The sequence below is a fragment of the Danio rerio genome, chromosome 17 (assembly GCF_052040795.2).
Source record: "Danio rerio strain M-AB ecotype USA chromosome 17, GRCz13ab, whole genome shotgun sequence".
NCBI classification, from domain to species: Eukaryota; Metazoa; Chordata; class Actinopteri; order Cypriniformes; family Danionidae; genus Danio; species Danio rerio.
The window spans coordinates 32,469,067-32,491,672 of NC_141037.1; the positions used below are offsets into that span (position 1 = coordinate 32,469,067).

The 22,606-nt window shown below is 40.6% G+C and overlaps 1 protein-coding gene across 34 annotated transcripts in view; it reads right to left on the reverse strand.

Annotated features, from left to right (window-relative positions):
• Positions 1–22,606, reverse strand: part of eml1 (EMAP like 1) — a 120,750-nt gene that overhangs the window by 35,526 nt on the left and 62,618 nt on the right. For 23 of the 34 annotated variants that reach the window (XR_015512780.1, XR_015512779.1, XR_015512778.1 and 20 more), the window contains 2 exon segments: positions 16,474–16,656; positions 9,038–9,167 (listed from right to left, as the gene is read on the reverse strand). Coding sequence is in view for 31 of the 34 variants with exons in the window: in XM_087289542.1 (XP_087145668.1) it covers positions 9,038–9,167; positions 16,474–16,656 (313 nt within the window). In the remaining 3 variants the exon portion in view is untranslated. 34 annotated transcript variants of the gene reach the window in all.

The following is a 22,606-nucleotide window of genomic DNA, read 5'->3' on the forward strand; positions in this document are numbered from 1 at the left end:
GCCCACGGGCTCGCGGACCTCTCGCTCCTCACGGCGCTCCATCCAAGCTTCGGGTGGTGAGAGTGATCCGTCTAACCAGATGGTAGCTCTCACACTCGCTGACACCGGAGATCAGATGTCCTCCGCGGCATCGGAGGGTGGGCTTTCACTGTCTGACGAAGATCCGGACCCGCTCGCCCCCTCCGGGCAGGTGAGCGCTGTCAAATCGGATCCTGAAGCGGACATGTTAGCCGTGCTTTCCCGGGCTGCTTCGGCCGTGGGGTTGGAGATGGTTTATCCCCCAGCTCCGCGGCCGGACCGACTAGATGGGTGCTACGTAGAGGACCAGAAGGCGAAGCCTTCGAAGCCTCTCGTCCCCTTCTTCCCGGAAGTGCACAGTAGGCTCACGCAGTCTTGGAGGGCACCTTTCTCTGCCCGTGCTGCGTGTGCCTCCGCCCTCACCGCCCTTGACGGCGGAGCTGCCAGGGGGTATGAGGCGATCCCGTCAGTGGAGCGCGCTATCGCGGTCAATCTTTGTCCGCGCGGCGCCTCTACGTGGCGGGGTTTGCCCCGCCTCCCGTCCAAAGCCTGAAGGTTGTCTGCCTCCCTCGGAGCCAGAGCTTATAAGGCTGCGGGCCAGGCTGCTTCTGCTTTGCACGCGATGGCCACCTACCAGCGCTACCAAGCGCAGGCGCTGGCAGAGCTGCACGAGGGCGGGTCCAACCCAAGCTTATTACATGAGCTGCGCACCGCGACCGACTATGCTCTTCGGACTACTAAGTCCGCCGCGTGTGCGCTGGGGAGGACGATGTCCACACTTGTGGTTCAGGAACGCCACCTCTGGCTAAACCTGGCCGATATGCGCGACGTTGACAAAGTTCGCTTTCTTGACTCGCCCATATCCCAGGCTGGCCTGTTCGGCGACACCGTCGGTGAATTCACCCAGGAATTCAAGGCGGTGAAAGAGCAGTCGGATGCGATGGGCAATGTCATCTATCGGCGTGGCCGTAAGCCCACTCCGCCCGCCGAGCCATCCACCTCCGCTGTTCCTCGCCGAGGGCGCCCGCCAACGAGTGCTGCCCCGCCCCCGCCTCCGGCCAAGCGGGCGCGGCGTTCACCTCGAAAGCAGGCAGCCCCTCCTGCCCAGGGCGCCGTTAAGTCCGGTAAACGGACCGCGAAGCGTCCCTGAGACAGGCCATCCGGAGAAGAGGAAACTTGCTCTTTCCCCGCTGGAGGGCGGGGCCCCGATAACAACGGTACTTTTCAGTGCCACCAAAACATCAGTAAAAGAGCACTTTTTCCCTTCCCCGGATGTGACTGCACGAGTTCTGCCAGTCCGGGACGCGCTGCCTTCCGGCTCGCAGACTCTACGTGCTTCGCCAGTGGCTCACGAGCGCTGGGGGGACGGTCTCCCTTCCCTCAGCCCTCCAGCCCTCTCTCCGGAGTCAGGGTGTGGAGCCAGAGCGAATCGCTCTCCTCCAGCTCTTCCGCGGGACCCTCGTGCTTCCCGGATCAGCACACCCACTCCGCGCTGCCCCACCGCTGGTACGTCAGCGATTGTAGCGATGACTCCATTAGCGAGGGCTCTGCCTGCCTGGTTAGCGCGGGCCAGCCCCTCGCGGTGGCTCATACGCACAATCAGACTCGGTTACGCGATTCTGTTCGCAAACGGCCCCCCAAGTTTACGGGCGTGTATTTCTCCAGGGTCAACCCCCTGTCCGCCCCTGTCTTGCGAGAGGAGATTGCTGCCCTCCTGGCGAAGGGTGCAATCGAGCCGGTTCCTCCAGCCGAGATGGAGAGTGGGTTTTACAGCCCATACTTCATCGTACCCAAAAAGAGCGGTGGGTCACGGCCAATCCTAGATCTGCGCGTTTTGAACCGCTGTCTGCACAGGCTGCCGTTCAGAATGCTCACGCAGAGGCGCATTCTCCAATGCGTTCGTCCTCGGGATTGGTTTGCAGCCATAGACCTGAAGGACGCGTATTTCCATGTCTCCATTCTTCCACGCCACCGCCAATTTCTGCGGTTTGCGTTCGAGGGTCGAGCGTGGCAGTACAAGGTCCTCCCCTTCGGGCTCTCTCTGTCTCTGCGGGTCTTCACCAAACTCGCGGAGGGTGCCCTAGCGCCCCTTCGGCTCGCGGGCATTCGCATACTCAATTATCTCGACGACTGGCTGATTTTAGCCCACTCGCGGGAGCAATTGATTATGCACAGGGACAAGGTGCTTCGGCATCTCCGCCTACTGGGGCTTCAGGTCAACCGAGAAAAGAGCAAACTCGCCCCCGTGCAGAGGATTTCTTTTCTCGGGATGGAGCTGGACTCGATCACCATGGTAGCGCACCTCTCCGAGGAACGCGCTCGCCTGTTGCTGAACTGTCTGAGGGAGCTCGACAGCAAACTAGTGGTCCCACTGAAGTTCTTTCAGAGGCTCCTGGGGCATATGGCATCCGCAGCCGCCGTCACGCCGCTCGGGTTGCTCCATATGAGACCACTTCAGCACTGGCTTCACGATCGGGTCCCCAGACGCGCATGGCACGCGGGCACACACCGGGTCTCGGTTACTGCGCTGTGTCGCCGCGCCCTCAGCCCTTGGAACGACCCCTCGTTCCTACAGGCCGGTGTGCCTCTAGGACAGGCGTCCAGCCATGTTGTTGTTTCAACAGACGCTTCCAACACGGGTTGGGGGGCCGTGTGTCGCGGGCATGCGGCTGCGGGCCTCTGGAAGGGTGCCCAGCTGCATTGGCATATCAATCGCCTAGAGCTGTTGGCAGTGTTCCTCGCTCTCCACCGCTTTTTACCGGTGCTGGAGCGGCAACACGTGCTGGTCAGGACGGACAGTATGGCGGCGGCGGCGTATATCAACCGCATGGGGGGTATGCGCTCTCGCCGCATGTCTCAGCTCGCCCGCCGTCTGCTCCTCTGGAGTCACCCGCGGCTGAAATCGCTGCGCGCCATTCACGTCCCAGGCACGCTCAATCGTGCAGCCGATGCGCTCTCACGACAGCTGTTACGTCCTGGAGAATGGAGACTCCACCCCGAGTCTGTTCAGCTGATATGGGCGCGATTCGGGGAGGCCCAGATCGATCTGTTTGCTTCCCCCGAGAACGCTCACTGCCAGTTGTTTTTTTCCCTGACCGAGGGCTCTCTCGGCACGGATGCACTGGCCCACAGCTGGCCTCGGGGCATGCGCAAGTATGCGTTTCCCCCAGTGAGCCTGCTCGCGCAGTTTCTGTGCAAGGTCAGGGAGGACGAGGAACAGGTTCTGCTAGTTGCGCCCCTTTGGCCCAACCGGACCTGGATATCAGAGCTCTCACTCCTCGCGACGGCCCTCCCCTGGCGGATCCCTTTGAGAGAGGACCTACTCTCTCAGGGACAGGGCACCATCTGGCACCCTCGCCCCGATCTTTGGAACCTCCACGTGTGGTCCCTAGACGCGAGGAAGACTTAGGTAACCTACCGACTGCAGTGGTTAATACCATCACTCAGGCTAGAGCCCCCTCCACGAGGCGCGCCTACGCCCTGAAGTGGAGTCTATTCACTGAATGGTGCGTCTCTCGCAGAGAAGACCCCCGAAATTGCCAGATTAGTGTTGTGCTCTCTTTCCTTCAAGAGAAGTTGGACAGCAGGCTGTCGCCCTCCACTCTCAGGGTTTACGTGGCCGCCATCTCCGCTTATCATAGCGCGGTAGCTGGCGGCACCTTGGGAAAGCATAACCTGGTCATCCAGTTCCTTAGGGGTGCTAGGCGAATTAATCCATTTCGCCCCCCTCTCATGCCCTCTTGGGATCTCGCCCTCGTTCTCACGAGTCTGCGATCCGATCCCTTTGAGCCACTCGAATCAGTATCTCTAAGATTTCTGTCCCTGAAGACAGCTCTGCTGGTTGCGTTGGCCTCCATCAAGAGGGTCGGGGACCTGGAGGCATTTTCGGTCAGTGACTCGTGCCTGGAATTCGGGCCGGATTACTCTCACGTCATCCTGAGACCCCGCCCCGGTTATGTGCCCAAGGTTCCTACCACCCCCTTTAGAGATCAGGTAGTGAACCTGCAAGCGCTGCCCCCGGAGGAGGCAGACCCAGCCCTTTCTTTACTTTGTCCAGTTCGCGCTCTGCACATTTATGTGGACCGTACTCAGAATTTTAGATCATCTGAGCAGCTCTTTGTCTGTTATGGCGGTCGGCAGCAGGGAAGTGCCGTATCAAAACAAAGATTATCCCACTGGATTGTGGATGCCATTTCACTCGCTTATTCGAGTCGAGGTCAGCCGTGTCCCCCGGGAGTTCGTGCACACTCCACTCGGAGCGTTGCATCCTCTTGGGCGCGTGCACGCGGCGCCTCTCTAACAGACATCTGTAGAGCTGCGGGCTGGGCGACACCCAACACATTTGCAAGGTTTTACAATCTGCTAGTGGAGCCGGTTTCCTCAAGGGTATTAGGTAACCCTTTGGTGATTGAGGAGACAACTCGGTAGGGTGTTGAAACACGCTTGCTGCGCCATTCTCCCTAACACGGAGGTACGTGCGCCTTTTTTATCTGTCAGTAAAGTTCCCCGTCAGGTGAGCCCTGCAGATTCCTCCGTGGCCCCCAGCACTGACTCAGCGGAGGAGTCACTTGCTGGCCCACTACGTTGTAGGTCTGCCCGCTGGTCAGCCCGCGTTTTGGGTATAGGTGCCTGCTATGCGTGATCCCCACTAGGCGATCCCATATGCTTATTCCGCCACGGTTAAGTCCCCCCCCTGGGCGGACCCGTGTCTTCCCTCTCCGCTAACCACTCTTTTGCTATGCGTACTCCCCCTTTTTAGGGCTAGTCCATATGTAAATTCTGCCATCTATCCCCCCCTTGGGTAACGGATGGCCTCCGCAGCGTCCTCCCTATCGGGATTGCACGCTTCCCAACGTACTGTCGTATTTCCTAGAATTATCTAGATGCTCACGACTTCCCAAAAAATATATCTAAATCCGTAAAACTTCTGTTGAAGTAGGATAAATTAGGGCCAGGGACACGTTGGAGGACCGCGCCCCCCATGATGTGGGTGCGTCACGCTTGCTTGACTATCTCCTCATCGGGGGTGTTGGTAAGGTGCAGTCATTATGGCGCTTTCAATGGGCTCCCAATGCGTGGATTTTACAAATCAAATCCACTTATAGTGCTGAAGTTCCCCCCGAAGGGGAACGTTCGAGGTTACTAAAGTAACCCCTTCGTTCCCCGAGGAGGGGAACGGAAGCACTATACTCCGTCGCCATAATGACTGTCCCTTAGCTGTTTGAAAGTCTCTTCAGCTTAAAAGGATGGCGTCTGCTGGCTTCAGGTGTGCTTATATGCTGAGATAATTGCAGATGTCGCACACCTGCGCAAGCTTACGCTGCCAATTAATTCATTCATTGGCCCGTTCAATACTCTCCAGACAAGCGGCTTCTGATCCGAATCCTCCCAATGCGTGGATTTTACAAATCAAATCCACTTATAGTGCTTCCGTTCCCCTCCTCGGGGAACGAAGGGTTACTTTAGTAACCTCGAACGTTTCATAGGTTTTGTGTCAACTTGATTTCAGCTGTTGATTCCTTATTCTTTGTGTATAAAAATGCACTACACCTTGTGACAAAATTTGTTTTAACAAGTTGAACACATAAACATATGAATGAATGCTCAAGTGAGGAAATATGGATTTTCTGTACGCCCAAGTTTCCAATTCATGTGCCCAGCGGTGAGAAACATGTCAGAAGTTACAAGTATCTGTTTTGAATGCATGGAAAAAATTATTATATATGATAAAATATATGATGATTCATTCAAAGACTATCAATGTACTATCAATGTTCATTAATGCTACTTCATATTTAGGAGGAAAGAGCAATACTTTTGAACTTTTATTATTTTATGAATACATGTTTTGATTACAGATTATTTTAACATTCACCTAATAATTCACATAATTACTGAAAAATATAAATAATTATGTACTTACTAAAATAGTGTACTTACTATATGGCTAGAGTTAAAACGTGGGTAAAGTTTAGGATAAGTTGCATGTAGATAAATGCATAATTAAATGCTAATATTATAGTAAATACATGGAACAAGTGACACAAACACTTAAAATGTAGTGTGATCCATGTTTCAAACAATACATTTCATTGTAAAATTCTTCATTTTAAATAGTGTTCATTTATTTTAAACAAAAGTTTAACTTTGTTGGTTTGATTTTTAAAAGATTTAAACTGCCTTATAAACAAACTACAAAACATATTAGACATTTGAATAAAATTTACTTCCAAACTTCATGCATTAGATTGCAATATTGTGCCTGTTTATAGACATATATTATCTTTTACAAAACCTAATTTCCCTACAATAGATTGTAATTCAAACAGGAAGACTAAATGTCAACATTTACACAGAAAAAAAAGGAAATGGCACTGCAGAGATAATACTGGCAACATCCCAGCTGGTAAAAATGGACACCCGGACCAACCTGCCCCAAAGACACACAGCAAACACACACGAGACCAACAAACATTACATATGCTAGAAGAAATGAATTTCATTTGTTGCGCTTGTTCCTCCATGACACGTTTAGGCCCTCATCTGCTGTGTCTTTGTGCATCAGACAGGGCTGAATTGAGACTGGGTGCCCTTTAAAAGTTGTCAACAAAAGAAAAGAGCCCATCAGCAGTCCACTGGTTGCCAGGCTCAAGTCTAATCCAGACTGCGAGGCTAAAGTTCATCTGGCCCAGCCATTGGCGGATGGTGTTGTTATCCCGTGTTAAAAAGCCTGCAGGATCTCCCTGCTTTTGTGAATAATAGCACTTCAGGCATGAAAGCAAGCGGGTATAGAGTTAGTCTATGGACAGCACAGGGCTCTCGCTTCAAGGCATGATGGGAAAAGAAGCTTTACAGACTGTATGAAAGAATGCCTGAAGAGAAGCTTAAAAAAAAAATAGTTCACAAAAATTAAAGCAAGCTTATCTCCCCGTGCAATGGGGCTTCCTGTGGGATTCCAAAACAGCTCTGAATGATGGTTTGAAAACAGAGCCTTTAGCATTTTACTATCAAGTGTATCACTAGACCACAGCACTTTTGAGGAGATTGCAGATGCTTAAGGGGGAAAAAACGCTCACCTGTAGGGTAGTTTTAGAAGAAATCTGGGTGGATGGGAAAGTGTAGAACATGCAACAGACATAAGAGGTCTCACAGGATGACAAACACACACAAACAAAGACACTTTGGGGAAAGCAGCAGGGTTGGCGTCTCATAATCATAAACTTATCTGGTTCATTCATTAATTCTTCAGCATGATGTGTTCACTTATTAAACTAAAAAAAACATTGCACAGCTGGAGAGTGACTGTGTTTGTTTCTGAAGAGACCTGGATTGCAGAAGCATTTTTAAAGAATACTAGAATCCATAAATATAATAATAATAGCAATTAGTTTTTTTTTAAATATTTTTTTCTTGAGCATGATAGTGAAAATTTTAACGCACAAAGGGCCCTACCATACACCTGCTGCAAGACGCGTTTGCCGCGATTTGTCGCTATTTTCAGACCAGCGCAACCCTAAATTTCATTTTACACTACGTTGTTTCAATGGCGAATCCATTACCGCCATTTTCAGTTTATTCAATTTGCATTTGTATAATGTTATTAATTTTAGCAGTATTATTCATTATATGCTTACTTAAATTTGTTTGAATAAAAACAAGCTTAGATTTGTCCACCTGTTGGGTTTTGGAGATGTATGCATCATCATACGGGGCATAAGAATAGGACGTGTCTTTGAATATAACTCACACACTTCTTTATTATTGTTGATTTATTTGTTTGCTAGAAATAAAACTGAATTTAATTTTTTTTAAACAAATCTTTGCACTTAACAAACAAAATTAAATATCTTCAGTGGAGTGCATACAACCCTGTTTCCTTATCCACGAACGTATTGTAAAGGAGCAAAGAGTAAAAGTAAAGTAAAGAGAAAGTAAAGAGGGCTAATGGAGGAGGCTCATTCTTTATCCTCGCACTGCAGATGGTCTGTTTAACTGTTTTTTGCTAGTAAAGTCTTCAGTTTTTCCACTTACCAATTCTGCCATTTAAATAGCAAATGCACCATGACGCGACACAACTGACTATTAAAGGGAATGTGAGATTAGACTTGGGGAGCAAACTGTATTTTTCCATCCTTAAAATAGCAAAAGTGGATTCAGACACGCCCTTATTGATTTTGCGCCAAGCGTTTTAGACTTTGTGCCTAGATTGTTAGAGCCCAATGACTGTAAAAAGGTTTTTCTTTTTCATTTTAAAATGTATTCCTGTGTTGTCAAACATTTATTTTCACCAACATATACTCAGGAAAAAAATCCTATTATTTACTGTGATTATTTTTTTGTGGAAGCCATCATAAGTTTTTCCCCAGTATTCTTAAAAAAATAACATCAAAATTGTTAAGCATTAAAAAAACAATAAAATCTATTAAACCAACCAAAATCCTACCATTCTTAAACCTTTGAACAGAGAATAAAGCAAGAATCTAAAACAAATCTCTGTAGTATTAAACCGCAATTACAAGAAATTGCGAGATGTGAAGTCACATTTAAAAAGAAGAAATTCCAATGGCTTGTTCGTTTTCATCTAAGTCGCACAGCACTGCATCCTGTATCACATTTTGAAGATCTGTAAATGGCTGGTTTTCTTTGTTTGCTTATCATAAACTGATAAAAAAAAAACATTAGCTGACCTTCAAAAGACAAAACCCTGCACTGTTATCTTGTGTATTTAAATGCACTAGAAGAGTCTCACTATTGTGCTAAAGGTGATCCAGCACTGTACAGCAAAACAATACAGACAACAGTATTTCATATCAACTCTCAAAAGAAAAAACTAAGAAAGTATTTTCACATCCTCCAAATGAATAAAAAAAAAGATTTGTCAGTTTCTGTGAAATCTGCCAACTCTATTGAGCAGACTAGCTTATAGAGTTTCTGCAAATAGCATCAAGTTGTCCAGACTGCTAATCTGGATTGAAATCTGGACTAATGTCACACAGTATTCCAGCTCTAAGAGTCTTACCTTCTGGTTGCTGGTGAGTTGTTGTCCTTCTTGCAGTTGGAGGGTGATGGCAGTGTGCCACCCTTCTTAGGCAGGACAGTACCGTTGTTGACCGTGGGTCTCAGGGGCAGGGCTGCGATCATTGGTCTTGCTGAAAGATGACAAGACACATAGGCAGAATTATTAACAGCACTGCACTTGAAAGATATTTGACAAAAATATTTAATAGGGAATTTAGATTCTCATAGACCCCATGAAATAGAAATTTTCAGTTGAGTTGATGATTTTCTTATTGAAATAGGAGATTTAAACAGGTCACACAGATAGATGTTTTAAAGACTTGTTTTGTTTTAAATGAACAGTTTGTATGGTTACATCATAGACTATTAGGCTGTGTTTCATTTCAGAGACTGCATCCTCCAAAGGAAGTAAACTTCCAAGCTGAGTCCTTCGAAGTCCACACAGGTCAAATCGAGCGTTTTGAAATGAGACAGTCTAGCCTACAGAGGACAGATCTCCTCACATAGCCACCATAACAGCAGCTGTTAATGAGCATTAATACAATTAATAATTGACTTTTGCTCAAAGTGAATTTAAAACTTATATTAAGCAATCTGAAGGCAAAACAAAGTTTTCAAAATCTGGAAATACATTCCTTTTGATCCATATATGTACACACAAAAATGTAAACGTCTCTAAAATCACTTTTTAGTAAGACATTTCATACTCTTTGTTTTTTACATGACGTGTTTAGATATTAAAGTAAAAAAACCTAATTCACCTAATTCATATATTTAAAACTGTAATGCAGTGTTTTATTTTAAAAACATCCTGCCATTATCAGCACGCAATGAATCTGGGGACTTTCAAGATCACAAAGGATCCACTAGTTGCGTCATTGAAGGCAAACAAAGGACGCATTTTGAGGCTGCATTCGGAAAAGCCTTTTTTTAATTTTAAATAAGATGGTCTTCGATGACGCAGCACCCTTCGAATGCATCCTTCAGAGGATGCAGCCTTTGAAATGAGACACAGCTATAGTTATAAATTATCATTTGATGCTACTTAGTTGAATATGGTATAGAGGGAGGGACATTCTTACTCTAGATAGCATCTGATTGAACAACAATCTTTGTATTGCAGGATGAGTCATAACTACTCTTGGTCTATTTTACAAAATATAATATATCTTTGAGGGGTGAAACAGTGGCTCAGTGGTTAGCACTGTCGCCTCACAGAAAGAAGGTCACTGGTTCGAGCATTGGCTGGGACCGTTGGAATTTCTGTGTCAATTTCTATGTTCTCCTCATGTTCACGTGGGTTTCCCCCACAGTCCAAACACATGCGCTTTAGGTGAATTGAATAAACTAAATTGGCTGTAGTGTATGTGTGTGTATGGATGTTTCCCAGTACTGGATTGCCGCTGGAAGAACATCTGCTGTGTAAAACATATGCTGAATAAGTTGGAGGTTCATTCCGCTTTGGCGACCCCCATGATCGGTAATGGCCGATGGGAAGAATTTGGCCAGGACACCAGGGATTACACCCCTACTCTTTACAAAAAGTGCCATGGGATTTTTGATGATCACAGAGAGTCAGGACCTCGGTTTAACACCTCATCCAAAAGAGGGTGCTCACTGACAGTATAATGTCCCCTTCACTATACTGGGGCATTACGACTTACAGGTTGAGCACCCCCTGCTAGCCTCATTAACACCAATTCCAACAGCAACCTACTTTTCCCATGTTGTCTCCCATGCAGGTACTGAACAGGCTCAGCCCATCTTAGCTTCAGTGAGTAAACGGTCTTGGGCTACAGGGTAATATGGCTGTGGCATATTTATAAATAGAAAGATTGATAGAATGCTCAAAAGAACATCTCTTATTTGAAAAGCGTAACAATGTTATAAGAATGTTAACATTTTTTATATGCACTTGCAGTTATTATCTGACCTATTTAATTAGTATTTGCCGAATAAATCTATTAATATCTACCAGCAAAAATTTACTGCGCCCAAACTTGTGCATGGAGGTGTATGTATTAAATATTTAACAGACGACATGGTATACATTTCCAGATGTCAAATTCAATCTATACAGAAAGATCCGGAATAAACCCATGACCACAGAATTACAGAGTATGTTTCTCCTGCTTTCATTAAAATACATTTGTGGTTTGCAAAAGTCTTGGGATAGTGAATATCCCTTTGTGCAACTCACACCTGCAGTCTAACTAACTGCTGATGGAAAAGATTTTGGAAGGCCTTTATTTACATTACCCTACGAGTCTGCATGTTTAAATATTCATCACAGCAGGGTTTCTCGAATGTGTGATAAATGTGTAGGCAGCGGCACAGAGATAGAGCAGAAAAAATAAAAGAAAGAATGAGGCAAAAGCGCCAGTAAGAAATAGAGCAGGATTTTTTTGTTTCAAAGAGATCAGCCTGCATGGAGCAGCAAGGATTATGCAGAAACAAAGCATGACTCATCTTGCATACACTTCAAACGGGCAGAGGAACTGATAAAGTGAGTCAAAGTACTGCGAAAATGAGTGCTTCTTTAACAGTTTAATGGTGGAGCTTCAGACCCCGGGTTGACATTTGGAAGCGCAATTTTGTGCATTGCGGCTAATAAGCAAAGCAGAAAATCTTTTAAAATCTCAGACATGGTAAAGAAATGTGACTCTAATTACACACCATTTCCTACAGTTCAAAGGATTATGTGGATTAAGGAAAGCTTTGTTAAACAATCACCAAAAAATCAATACACTTAAGGAAATGAGCCTCTTTTCATCTCCAAAATTAAGCACAATCTAGGTTCACTTCTGATGGATTTTACAATATGGATGCAGTCTGTTAGATTTGTCAGTTAGCATTATGTAATTAGGGATGTTTAAGCAGCATGTTTACAGTGTTAATCTCACTAAACTCTCTAAACACATGTCAGGGCTTTATGTCACACATGCTGGAGAGAAATCAGGGATGCACAGTATATCAACCATCACAAGGAATCAGCTAATATGTATGTGTTTTAATTGGATGCAGTAAGTTCCACTCTTTTCCTGAGGCAAGTTTAAGAGCTCTTGTTAACTTTATCAATTATGTATTTCTTTTCAAACTCAGACTCAACTTTATAATCTCGTTTAGGGAAACTAAAATGACAGCAAAATGCCATAACACACAGGCCACAAAACAAATTACCACAAAACATAAAATACAAATTTTTAGATGTATCTCCCTCGCTGCTGGACTCATTTAATGACCTAATGGCCACTATAATAAAAGAATTTCTAATTCTGTTTGTCCTGCAGGAACTCTAAAGACATCCTGATGGCAGCTGCTGAATACAAAGTACACTGACTGATCCGGGGTACAAAAGATACCCTGAGCTTTCTTTACAACATAGTTACAGTAAATTGCCATTGGACCAGTTTGGTTAAAACTGTCAATCTTGCCTGCCACCTTCACATGGTTACTCAACCTGTTCTTATTTGACAGAATCAGAGTACTGTAAGCTAAAATGCAGAAAGATAAAACAGATTCAATAAATTGCTTGAAAAACAGTCAACAATTTTCTGATAGTTACATCCATGACTTAAGTTTATAATTCCCACATAAATTTTTACCTAAAGTGACAGTCCACAAAAATCTACTCATTTCATGATTTACTCATCCTCATAATGCTTCTGAGCAGGGGTCTCAAACTCAAATTGTCGGGAGGCCATAGCAGTCACTGATAGTTCATAGGAGGGCTGTTTTAACATTTAAGCACAACAAAAAATGGAAATCTGATGTAATTGATGCACTCAGACACTCTTCCCCTGAATATTACAGCTTTTTCTTTTTCCTTCTTGTACATATTGAAGGGGTAGTTTAAATTTTTATGAAAATACTACAAATTATTAATAGGCATAATAATAAGAATTATTATGTCCAAATCAATTGTGGATTAACCAAAAGTTTAACAGATTGTGTAAGGCAGCAGAATGCAGTTTGGGTAACTTTATTGACTTTACTGGCAATTGTTCTTCTCAATATCATTCTTTTGTTGTAAAACTACAACAAAGAGGGGAACAGTATGTATATATTCACATTTACTTAAACATGTTCAATTTAGCCAGCTGTAAAAAATTTCTAATGCACATTTTTATACAAATCTTAATATGCATATGAGGAAAATCTATTAACGAGACTATTTAAATCTAATATTAGCAAAATTATCATATTTGCACAACCAGCATAACGTGTAAGCCATGAAGAGGTGTTTTTACAACAAAATATAGGTTGTATAAAACTGATTATAATCAAACGACCTTTGAATATTTACAAAAATAGAGACATATATTTCAACGTTTGAGTCAGGCCCAGAAACAATCTGCATGTGTGTTACTTAGAGAAACCGAAAGTAACCCGAATATATAGTACAGTACCTTAAATGTCCAGTAGGTGAGGGTCCAAACCAGAAGTGTATTTTTTTAACTTCCCAAGTTCTGCTGATTGACACATGTGCCGAATTTTTCTTGCCAGTTGTAATCATTTGTTTTGGTTCAATTTGAAATTTCCACAACCCTGGCAGAGCTCGGGGGATCAGAGTGAGTGCTCCAAACTTGGCCCCACCCTGATCCAACCAGAAGCGTATATGCCACTGCACAACAATGAATGATAGTTATTCAAAAATATATGTTTCGTTGAGCCGAATCTCGTTACATTTTGACGTCAGTTGCGGGCCGGAGGGGGGCGACAAATGGCCCGCGGGCCGGCAGTTTGAAACCCCTGCTCCTCACTTTCTAATGATCACAAATTAGATATTTTAAAGCAATGTTTAAACCAAACAGTGTCATTTTATTTCCCAAATGACTTTTGTTTATACAACAAAAAATTAATGGAAATTAAACATTTGGTTAGCACAATTTTGTACCAAAATATATTCTTTTACATTCCACAGAAGAAAGAAAGGCATACTAGTTAGAAACATAAAGGTGAGTAAATATTTATACAATAACATTTTTTGATGAGCTATCCCTCAAAATAAATATATTTCAAATGGTTTTTAAATGAAAAAGTTTTTGATATAATACATTTACTGTTAAATCATAATGGTTATGATCCAAAACACAAAAATCATTCAACTAGGGTAAAATGCAATAATGAATAAATTAATTTCAGTACATTTGAAACAAATCTGGTAGGAACTTAATTGAGCATCTCTAATGAAAGTCAGTAGATTAAGCATTAAGCGCCTTTGTTACATAACTCATGATTTATTCAATGATCTTGATCGTTTAAGTAACAAATGGAGTCACTCAAATACTTGCTTTGTATAACAGCATGTGAATAAATATCAGACTGGAAATTACAACATCTGCTTTGCATATTGATGAATACACAGTGTATCAGCATGCTTATCTTAGAAACAATAAACAAACAAAATATCTGATTAAAATTTAAGATGACACACATTTAGTATGGACTAGCAATACAAAAATATATGATCAGCAAGTCATGCCAACATTTAAACTGATTTATTTCTATACAGTTGAAGGCAAAATTATTAGCCCTCCTGTGAAATGTGTATTACAAATATTTTCCAAGAGATCTTTAACAGAGCAAAGGCATTTTTCACAGTATTTTCTATAACATTTTTTTCTTTTAGTTTGGCTGGAGGTCTTAAAATAAAATAGAAATTGTAAAGTATATACTATATTATTAGCAGAAATTATGTTTCCCCGATTGGCTACAGAACAAACCCCTGTTTTTAAAGACTTACCTAATTAACCTAACTTAACCTATTTAATTGCCAAATAAACCTTGTTAAGTCTTTACATTTTAAGCTGAACACTAGTATATTGCAAAAAACCTAATAAATATTATGCAATGTAATCATGGGCAAAGGCTAAATAAATTACTTACTAGAAATAAAGTATTAAAACTATTATGTTTAAAAATGTGTTAAAAAACAAACAGCACTTGGAAAATGTTGCTTTACAAATAATTATATAATATTGACTTCAACTGCATAAATTTATTTTTTTAAATTTAAGTGGAATTACTAGTAAAATTATTGCAACTTAAAAAATGTCAGTGGAGCTAAAATTTCTATTAGTGCATCCCTAAGTGAAAATCCAGTCCTTATTGTTCATGCATTTCTGATGCAGTCAAAACAAACTTCCAGTGGCATGATTGAATGCTGCTCTCTGTATTAGTGAGTAACTCCTGACAAGTGAGACATGAACCCCAGCGCATACCTGACTTCCCAACACTGCTGTCAGAGGAGGGAGAGCATCTCCTCACTGCTGCTTCTGAACACACTCACAGTATGAGAGAACAGGAAATAGGAGGATAGGAAAGCAGAGAAGATATATGGAACGAACAGCAATTGGGGTAAACACTAAAGCTGCAGCATGGATGGGATGGATATGAAAACAAGAAATGGCACAATTCTCAGTAGAGAACTGTATGTGATGCAAACACTTAAGATTCTAGCAAAGCTGTTGAGGAATAATAGCAAGCTGAAATATACCACATATACACATCACCAGCAACTTTAATAGGCAGATCTGTTCAACTGCTTGTTAATGCAAATACTGAATCAGCTAATCTCATGGCAGCTACTTTGTACATTTATGGCCCGTTTCCACGGAGAGGTATGGTACAGTTTGGTAGACATTTATGGCCATTTCCACTGTTAAAAGTTACCTAAAAGTGGACCGTATAATACCACTTTTTGGGTACCCTTTCGGGAGGGTACCTAGTATAAACAAAAAGAACCAAAAGGTGGAACAAGATGTGCAGCTGAAAGCTATTGGTTTACAGAGATACGTCACTACCTTATGAACAAGCAGGAAAATAAAAACAATGGAGACCAGAGAGAGCCCAAGTCGGAGCACTCACTCTGGTCCCCTGGGTTCTGCGATTGGCTGGGGAAATTCCAAATACAAAAAAAAAAAAACATTACACTTGGCTTAAACTTGGCAATGAAAATTCAAGACATGAAGAACCATTCTTCTGACATCCAGTCCTTTCAGAAATGGACAGAATGAAAGTGAGAGTAAAGCACAAAATAACAAAGGAAAAGCTGGAAAAAACAAAGGTGCAAAGGATTCTTTCAGCAACCTAAAACTCGAACTGTAAAATATGGTATAATCCTGGGAAAAACAGGTGGGTTAATAGGTATGAAATTTTCAATCCATCTTTCCCAGGTTTCACATTTTGATGAGCTGTGAACAGATCAGGTATGCTCTTGTGTTGACTTAACCCAGAGCTAATTCCTGTCCCATTTTCAAAATAAGAGTCCTGCATTCATAAGGAATATATTAAGCTTTGCTAGTAAAAAAGGGCTAAAAGAAGCCAAAAGAGGGTCTACCTTGGTAATGCCCTCATAAAGTTGCCGGTGAGTGAAAATAAACAGTGCAATCTGGAACCTCTAAGATTTTCTTTTGTGAAAGACATGTATGGTACCTTTGGTTGGTCCTTTCTTGTTGAGCATGGCTTGCTGCTCCTCTGAGATGTTCAATCTCCTCACCACATCAGCCAGCGCTGACTTTAGCAGCTGAATTTCATCCTCCTGCATCTGAACCCTTTGCTCCAGAGAGGCGATCCTGTCTGTCACCTCCATACTACTCGTTGCAGAGGCACTGTCATCTAGAACACACATACAAAAACATTCAAATATGAGGAACAGCAATGCTAAATCTGGAAAGATTTTAACAGAACAGCTGTATCTACCAAATTATAACCAGATTAGTAATTATCAGTGACTACATTTACATGGACATTAGTAATTTAATTATTTACCTTAATCTGAAGAAGAAAATAATATGATTTAGGTGTTTATATGAGTTGCTTTTTGAATGTTCCTTTCATAATCCCGTTTTACATGTTATAGCACATAATTCGATTAAGGTTCATTGCATCACCACACTATCCACGTTTTCTCTTGAGATTTATGTCATTTTGTGTCAGTTTCATATCACATTTTTTTCATGTGTTTTTTTTTTTATTTGTCTACTTTTACTGCAGTTTGGCACTTGCACTTACATTTAGGAACATTTCATGCACCCCCCGTGACAAACAAGATATTGGATGCAAGTATGACCTGCTGGAAGAATGTAGTTTTAATGGAATATAATAATACCACATGCCACATGGGAAAAAAACTTCTGTGTCTGTGTTCCTTCACTGACTCTGTAGATGCAGAGAATAGTGTCAAACAGCTGTGTGTGTATAGACTATCCTGTCACAGAATGTGGCGATATTCTACATGACGGTAATAGTTTGATTAAGGTGTTTACATGTCTGTACTGCACTTCAATAACATGACTAAAATCAACATACTCCACATGTCTTAATTTGATGTCTGTTAAATTCGATTATGACCTTAATCAGATTAACTTAATCAAAAATTGCTGTCTACATGCTAGACTCTTAACCAGAGTATTGTCTTAAGTGGCTAAGAGAGCTTAAACTATTTGCAAGTTAAGAAAACACATATAGTTGAAGTCAGAATTATTAGCCACCCTTCAAATTTCTTTTTAAATATTTTCCAAATGATGTTTAACAGAGCAAAGAAATCTCACAATAATTCTGATAATAGATTTTCTTCTGGGGAAAAAATTTGCAATTTTTTTCGGCTAGAATAAAAGCAGTTTAAAATTTTTAAAAAACATTTTAAGATCAAAACTATTGGCCCCTTTAAGCTATATATTTTTGATGGTCTACAGAATAGACCATCCAATACTATACTTCATAACTTAAATAATATTATAATATTATACTTCAACTGTAAGAAGCAACAGTACAATCAAATGTTCTGTGCAGCATAAATATTTTCTGAAATGGCACTAGGTTGATTAAAATCTGCATTAATAAAAGTCAACGAAAACAAAAAATGTCAACTAAACATCCCTGACATCACACACCCCACTTTGTTAATAATAATCCAGTTCATTCCAGTTTATGTCTACCCTAGGTGACTGTCAATTTGAAGCTAAAAGCCTCATCCTGGAGGACCAGCAGGGTGCTTGTTTAAAAAGTCAGCGAGGGATGGCCTAACATGTCCCTCTTGATCACATATAAACATGCTGATGGTTTATAAAGCACGCTTGCCTAACAGCTGCTGACCCAGAGAAACACTGTTACTATCTGTCTTCACTCACACACAAAAGGGCAATTAACTGTTTGCTAGGTGATTAGACTGCTTTGTAAAATCTGTGGCATGAAACATTTATGAAAGCCAGTGCTTTTAACCCTTCCCTGCAGATAGCATCTTCATTAATTATAAACTGAAAGGAAGCAGCTGGTAATTAAAGCAATAAAAAAAGAAGTTAAAACATGGTGCTGTGTTTTGAATAAGATTTATGACAGACATTAAATGATCCGGATGTGTCATTAAAGACTTGGTTTAAATCACACAACATCTGTTGAAATCTTATGCATTACACATTATTTTTAATTTTGTTTTAGCTCAGGTTGTTATTATAGAATATAAGTTTAAGGTGAGATTCATTTAATTAATATCAGTTAAATCATTTGTATGCTTGACTTGTAGTTAACAAACATTGATAAACAATGAACAATGTCTGTCATTTTATTTTAAGGTATAATTCTTGCTATTTACAAAATACACAATTTACAAAATTTTTCAGCTCAATAAACTACTAATTTGCTATGTGTTTAGGTATTAATTCAGGATTAATGATGAAGAATGAGATCACACTTTAGTATTAATAAACAACTCATAATAACCTTAATAACAGGCAGGTAATAAAGCTAGAAGGTATTAATGTGAATAGGTTTTTAAACTGAATGGTCATAATATCATATTTGTAAATTAACATTGAGTATGTTTACATGGACACCATGATATAAACAGTGATTTTTGATTAATTAAATCTTATTAAATTCTTAATTGAACTAAACAGAAATCCGATTAAGACGTGGAGTATGCCGATTTTAGTGTCTTTATTGTCATGTAAGCACAAAATCATTACCATCATGTAGTACTTAGCGCCACATTTTGTGAATGGATTTTCCATACACACACGGCTGTTTGGCTATTCTCTGCCAGTACCGAGCCAGTAAAGAACCACAGACACACCCCAAAATGTGGAGTTTTTTTTCCCATTCGGCATGCAGTATCAAATTCCATTTAAACAACACTTTTTTTCCAGTCCTTAATACTACTCGCATCCAACACCTCAGTTTGTCACGGGGGCATGAATGAAATGTCCCTGAATGAAAGTGCTGAACTGCAGATAAAGCCGAAAATGTTTAAATTAAACACCCAAAATTAAATGAAACTTCAGAGGAGTGTGGATAGCGTAATGATGCAATGACGTTAACGGTTTATGTTCTATAACATGTAAAATCAGGATCATGAAAGGAACATTTAAAAATCAACCCATAATAACATGCTTATGTAAAAGTAGTCATTAATCTAATTAGGTAATACATTAGGTATTAGAAAACTAATAAAGAAAAACAACATTTTAAAGCATCCATTTTTTGTAATAACACTTTTAAAAAATGTTGGGTTCCACACAATTCATTCAAGTTCTCCCAATGCAAATAACTAAATAATTCAACCTAATTATTTTACAAATTTATGTTGATTGAACAAAAAACTTTTAAGTTGTCCCTGAAAAAACTCAAGAATTTTGTTGTTTCAGCTCATTTTACATAAGTAGTTTGAACAAGCAACATATTTTTGAGTAAAATTAAACCAAGTGTTACCAGAATCTAATTGATCATTTACACACACAAAAATGTATTCATACACACAAAAAAGTAATGAATCAAGTAAAATTCTTTGACACAAACAAAAAATTTAAGATGAATATCACTGTACAAATGCAGTGCTCATTGTTGAAGTTAATACAGTAACTAACAACCTTTATTCTAAAGTGTTACAATTATTTTAGTGATTATTCTATTAGCAGTTTATTATAAACATGGTAATATATTATAAAAAAAACATGAATTAAACAATGAATAAAAGCAGTATGTTAATAATGTAACATTTTTTCCCTTTGTTTTCTATTTCTTAATGCATTACCAGCATTTGCTTACTAACTATTACTAAAAAGTCTCAGTTATGAATAGGTATGGGTCGATATAACATTCGAATGGTATATTAACCTTGGATTTCACAGTATTATGATTACTGCTCTGAAATATATTCTTTTTAAATTTCTGGGTAAAAAACTTTTGAACACAACATATTTTAATTTGGGAAACATTTCAAACATTTTGGAGCAGTAAAGATGTCAGGCTAAATAATTCAAAAGAATAATTGACTTCTGCTGTCTTCATTAGTTTCAAAATCACTGATATCTATACAATTTAAATGGCATCTTTATAGATATTTTCTGGGAGATACTATTGTCCTAAAAAACTTGAAACAAAAATTTAAATACATTTTTTTTTTACATATCGTAAGAATGGTTTTACAGAAACTTTTGGCAGTATTAAAACCTTTACTTTTCCAGACCACGGTATACTGTGAAAATAGTTATCAACCCATGTCTAGTTATGAATTCATATTCAATAAAAATAATTTAAAATATGAATTTATACAGCAAGCATGACCTGAATTACAAAAAAGCCATCTTTTAGTTATATCAGCTTGAATAACTGGCAGATGGGAAGCTCCAGGCAAAAAAATGGATAGTTTTAAAACTGAAATTTAGATAAGTACCTTCCACCGCAAACATTCAATCGCTCAATGTTTCCTTACCCCAGCAAAGCTGTATAATTATACACACACACACACACACACACACACACACACACACACACACACACACACACACACACACACACACACACACACACACACACACACACACACACACACACACACACACACACACACACACACACACACACACACACACACACATCAGCTCAATGCATTTAATGGCCTCCAGCCATTCCACTTAAAATTCAGTTGCTCTCGCTGCAAAAACGATCATAGTCATTAATGTTCAACGGTGATTAATCGCCTCCTGAAGATAAGTCTCTTTATGCAACACTATTTCACCCTGTCAGGATATTCAGATAACCAGTAGAATTTTTACTCACCTGTACAAACTACCAAATCTTACAGATCTTGGAGTAATAATAAAAACCCATCCGAAAGTGCAACATTCAGAAGGTTTTTCTAGATCAGTTTCGTTATTTATTAAGCCTTTCTGCTGTTTGAGTTCATTATGTACAAAGGAGGATACAATATGAACACACACACACACACACACACACACACACACACACACACACACACACACACACACACACACACACACACACACACCAAGAGCGAGACAAAACCTAATAAAAAATGACTACTAATAATTAGAGCCTGCAAATCATGCTGTTTGCATAGAAATTGCTTCTTTGATGGATGAAATTAATCATTGATTGAAGCCTACCCGTGGATTCATCTTTTCAAAAGCTCCATAGGGAGATCATTCTGTCTCTTCTCCGAACGCAAAGCCAGTTTTCAATCGTTTGAAAGCCACTGGTGGCATAATGCTAATAACCCGCACAATAAATGACTGTCACATTTGCTCAATGGCCTGAAAGTGCTTCCTGTTCATTTGACAAATGCACAAAACACAGCACTCAACAAAATCACACCTGAATCTTGTGTAAACACACACTTAAGCGCATATTTAATTATATTCCTTCTACTCTAGTGCTCTCCATTGAGCCTCTGAGCTACGCATGAGTGCAGATGAGCATTAGAGAGCGTGTGCTTTGACCACATTAAACAGCATTAGAGGGCATCTATCAGTGAAGCGTGAACAGACACAAATTGCAATTCTTGCTGCTGTTCATTCTGTAAAAAACAGCAGGATTGGCAGGCGTCCATATCTCTTAATGTGTTTCAGAAATCACAAGATGAAGAACTGCTCAGACGGAGGATGCACTTCCCTTGCCATTGTCTCTGTATCTTTGTCTTGCTCCCATTTCCCCTGAATTCAATCTTGCTGTGTTTCATTGTGATTGGATTGGATTGGACATCAGCCCATCTCTCAGTTCATGTTCTGCTGGAAATGACTGCGCTCGTTAGATAATGTAGCACTAATCTCAGATAGATCTCTTTCTAACTACTGTTCGCTAACACCACACAGCTCATCTTTCACTATTATCTGGTCAAGATCACACCAAAAAGAGGGTTTAAAGCATAATGGAATTTTTAACACCTTAACAGTGCATAAACATTACAATAGAACTGTCCTCAATATATTGCCAGGAGACAGTGTTATTTTGTCACCTTAGAATTATAAGCTTCTATCTGACATTTTTGTCAAAATTGAGTTAATGACTTTCTTATTAAATGACAACTTATTTACATTATGGGATGTTTTTTGCTGGATAAATTGGCAGTTCATTCCGCTGTGGTGACCCCAGATCAATAAAGGGACTAAGCTGAAAAGAAAATGAATGAATGAATCACCAAGGACAACAGTTTCTGTCAATCTCTTAAAAAAAAAAAAAAGTCAAATAGTAGTTAAGAGTAAACTAAGTTGTAGTTATAGAGTAAATTAACAGCACATTTTCATTTATGGATTTAAAAAAAATTATTTTG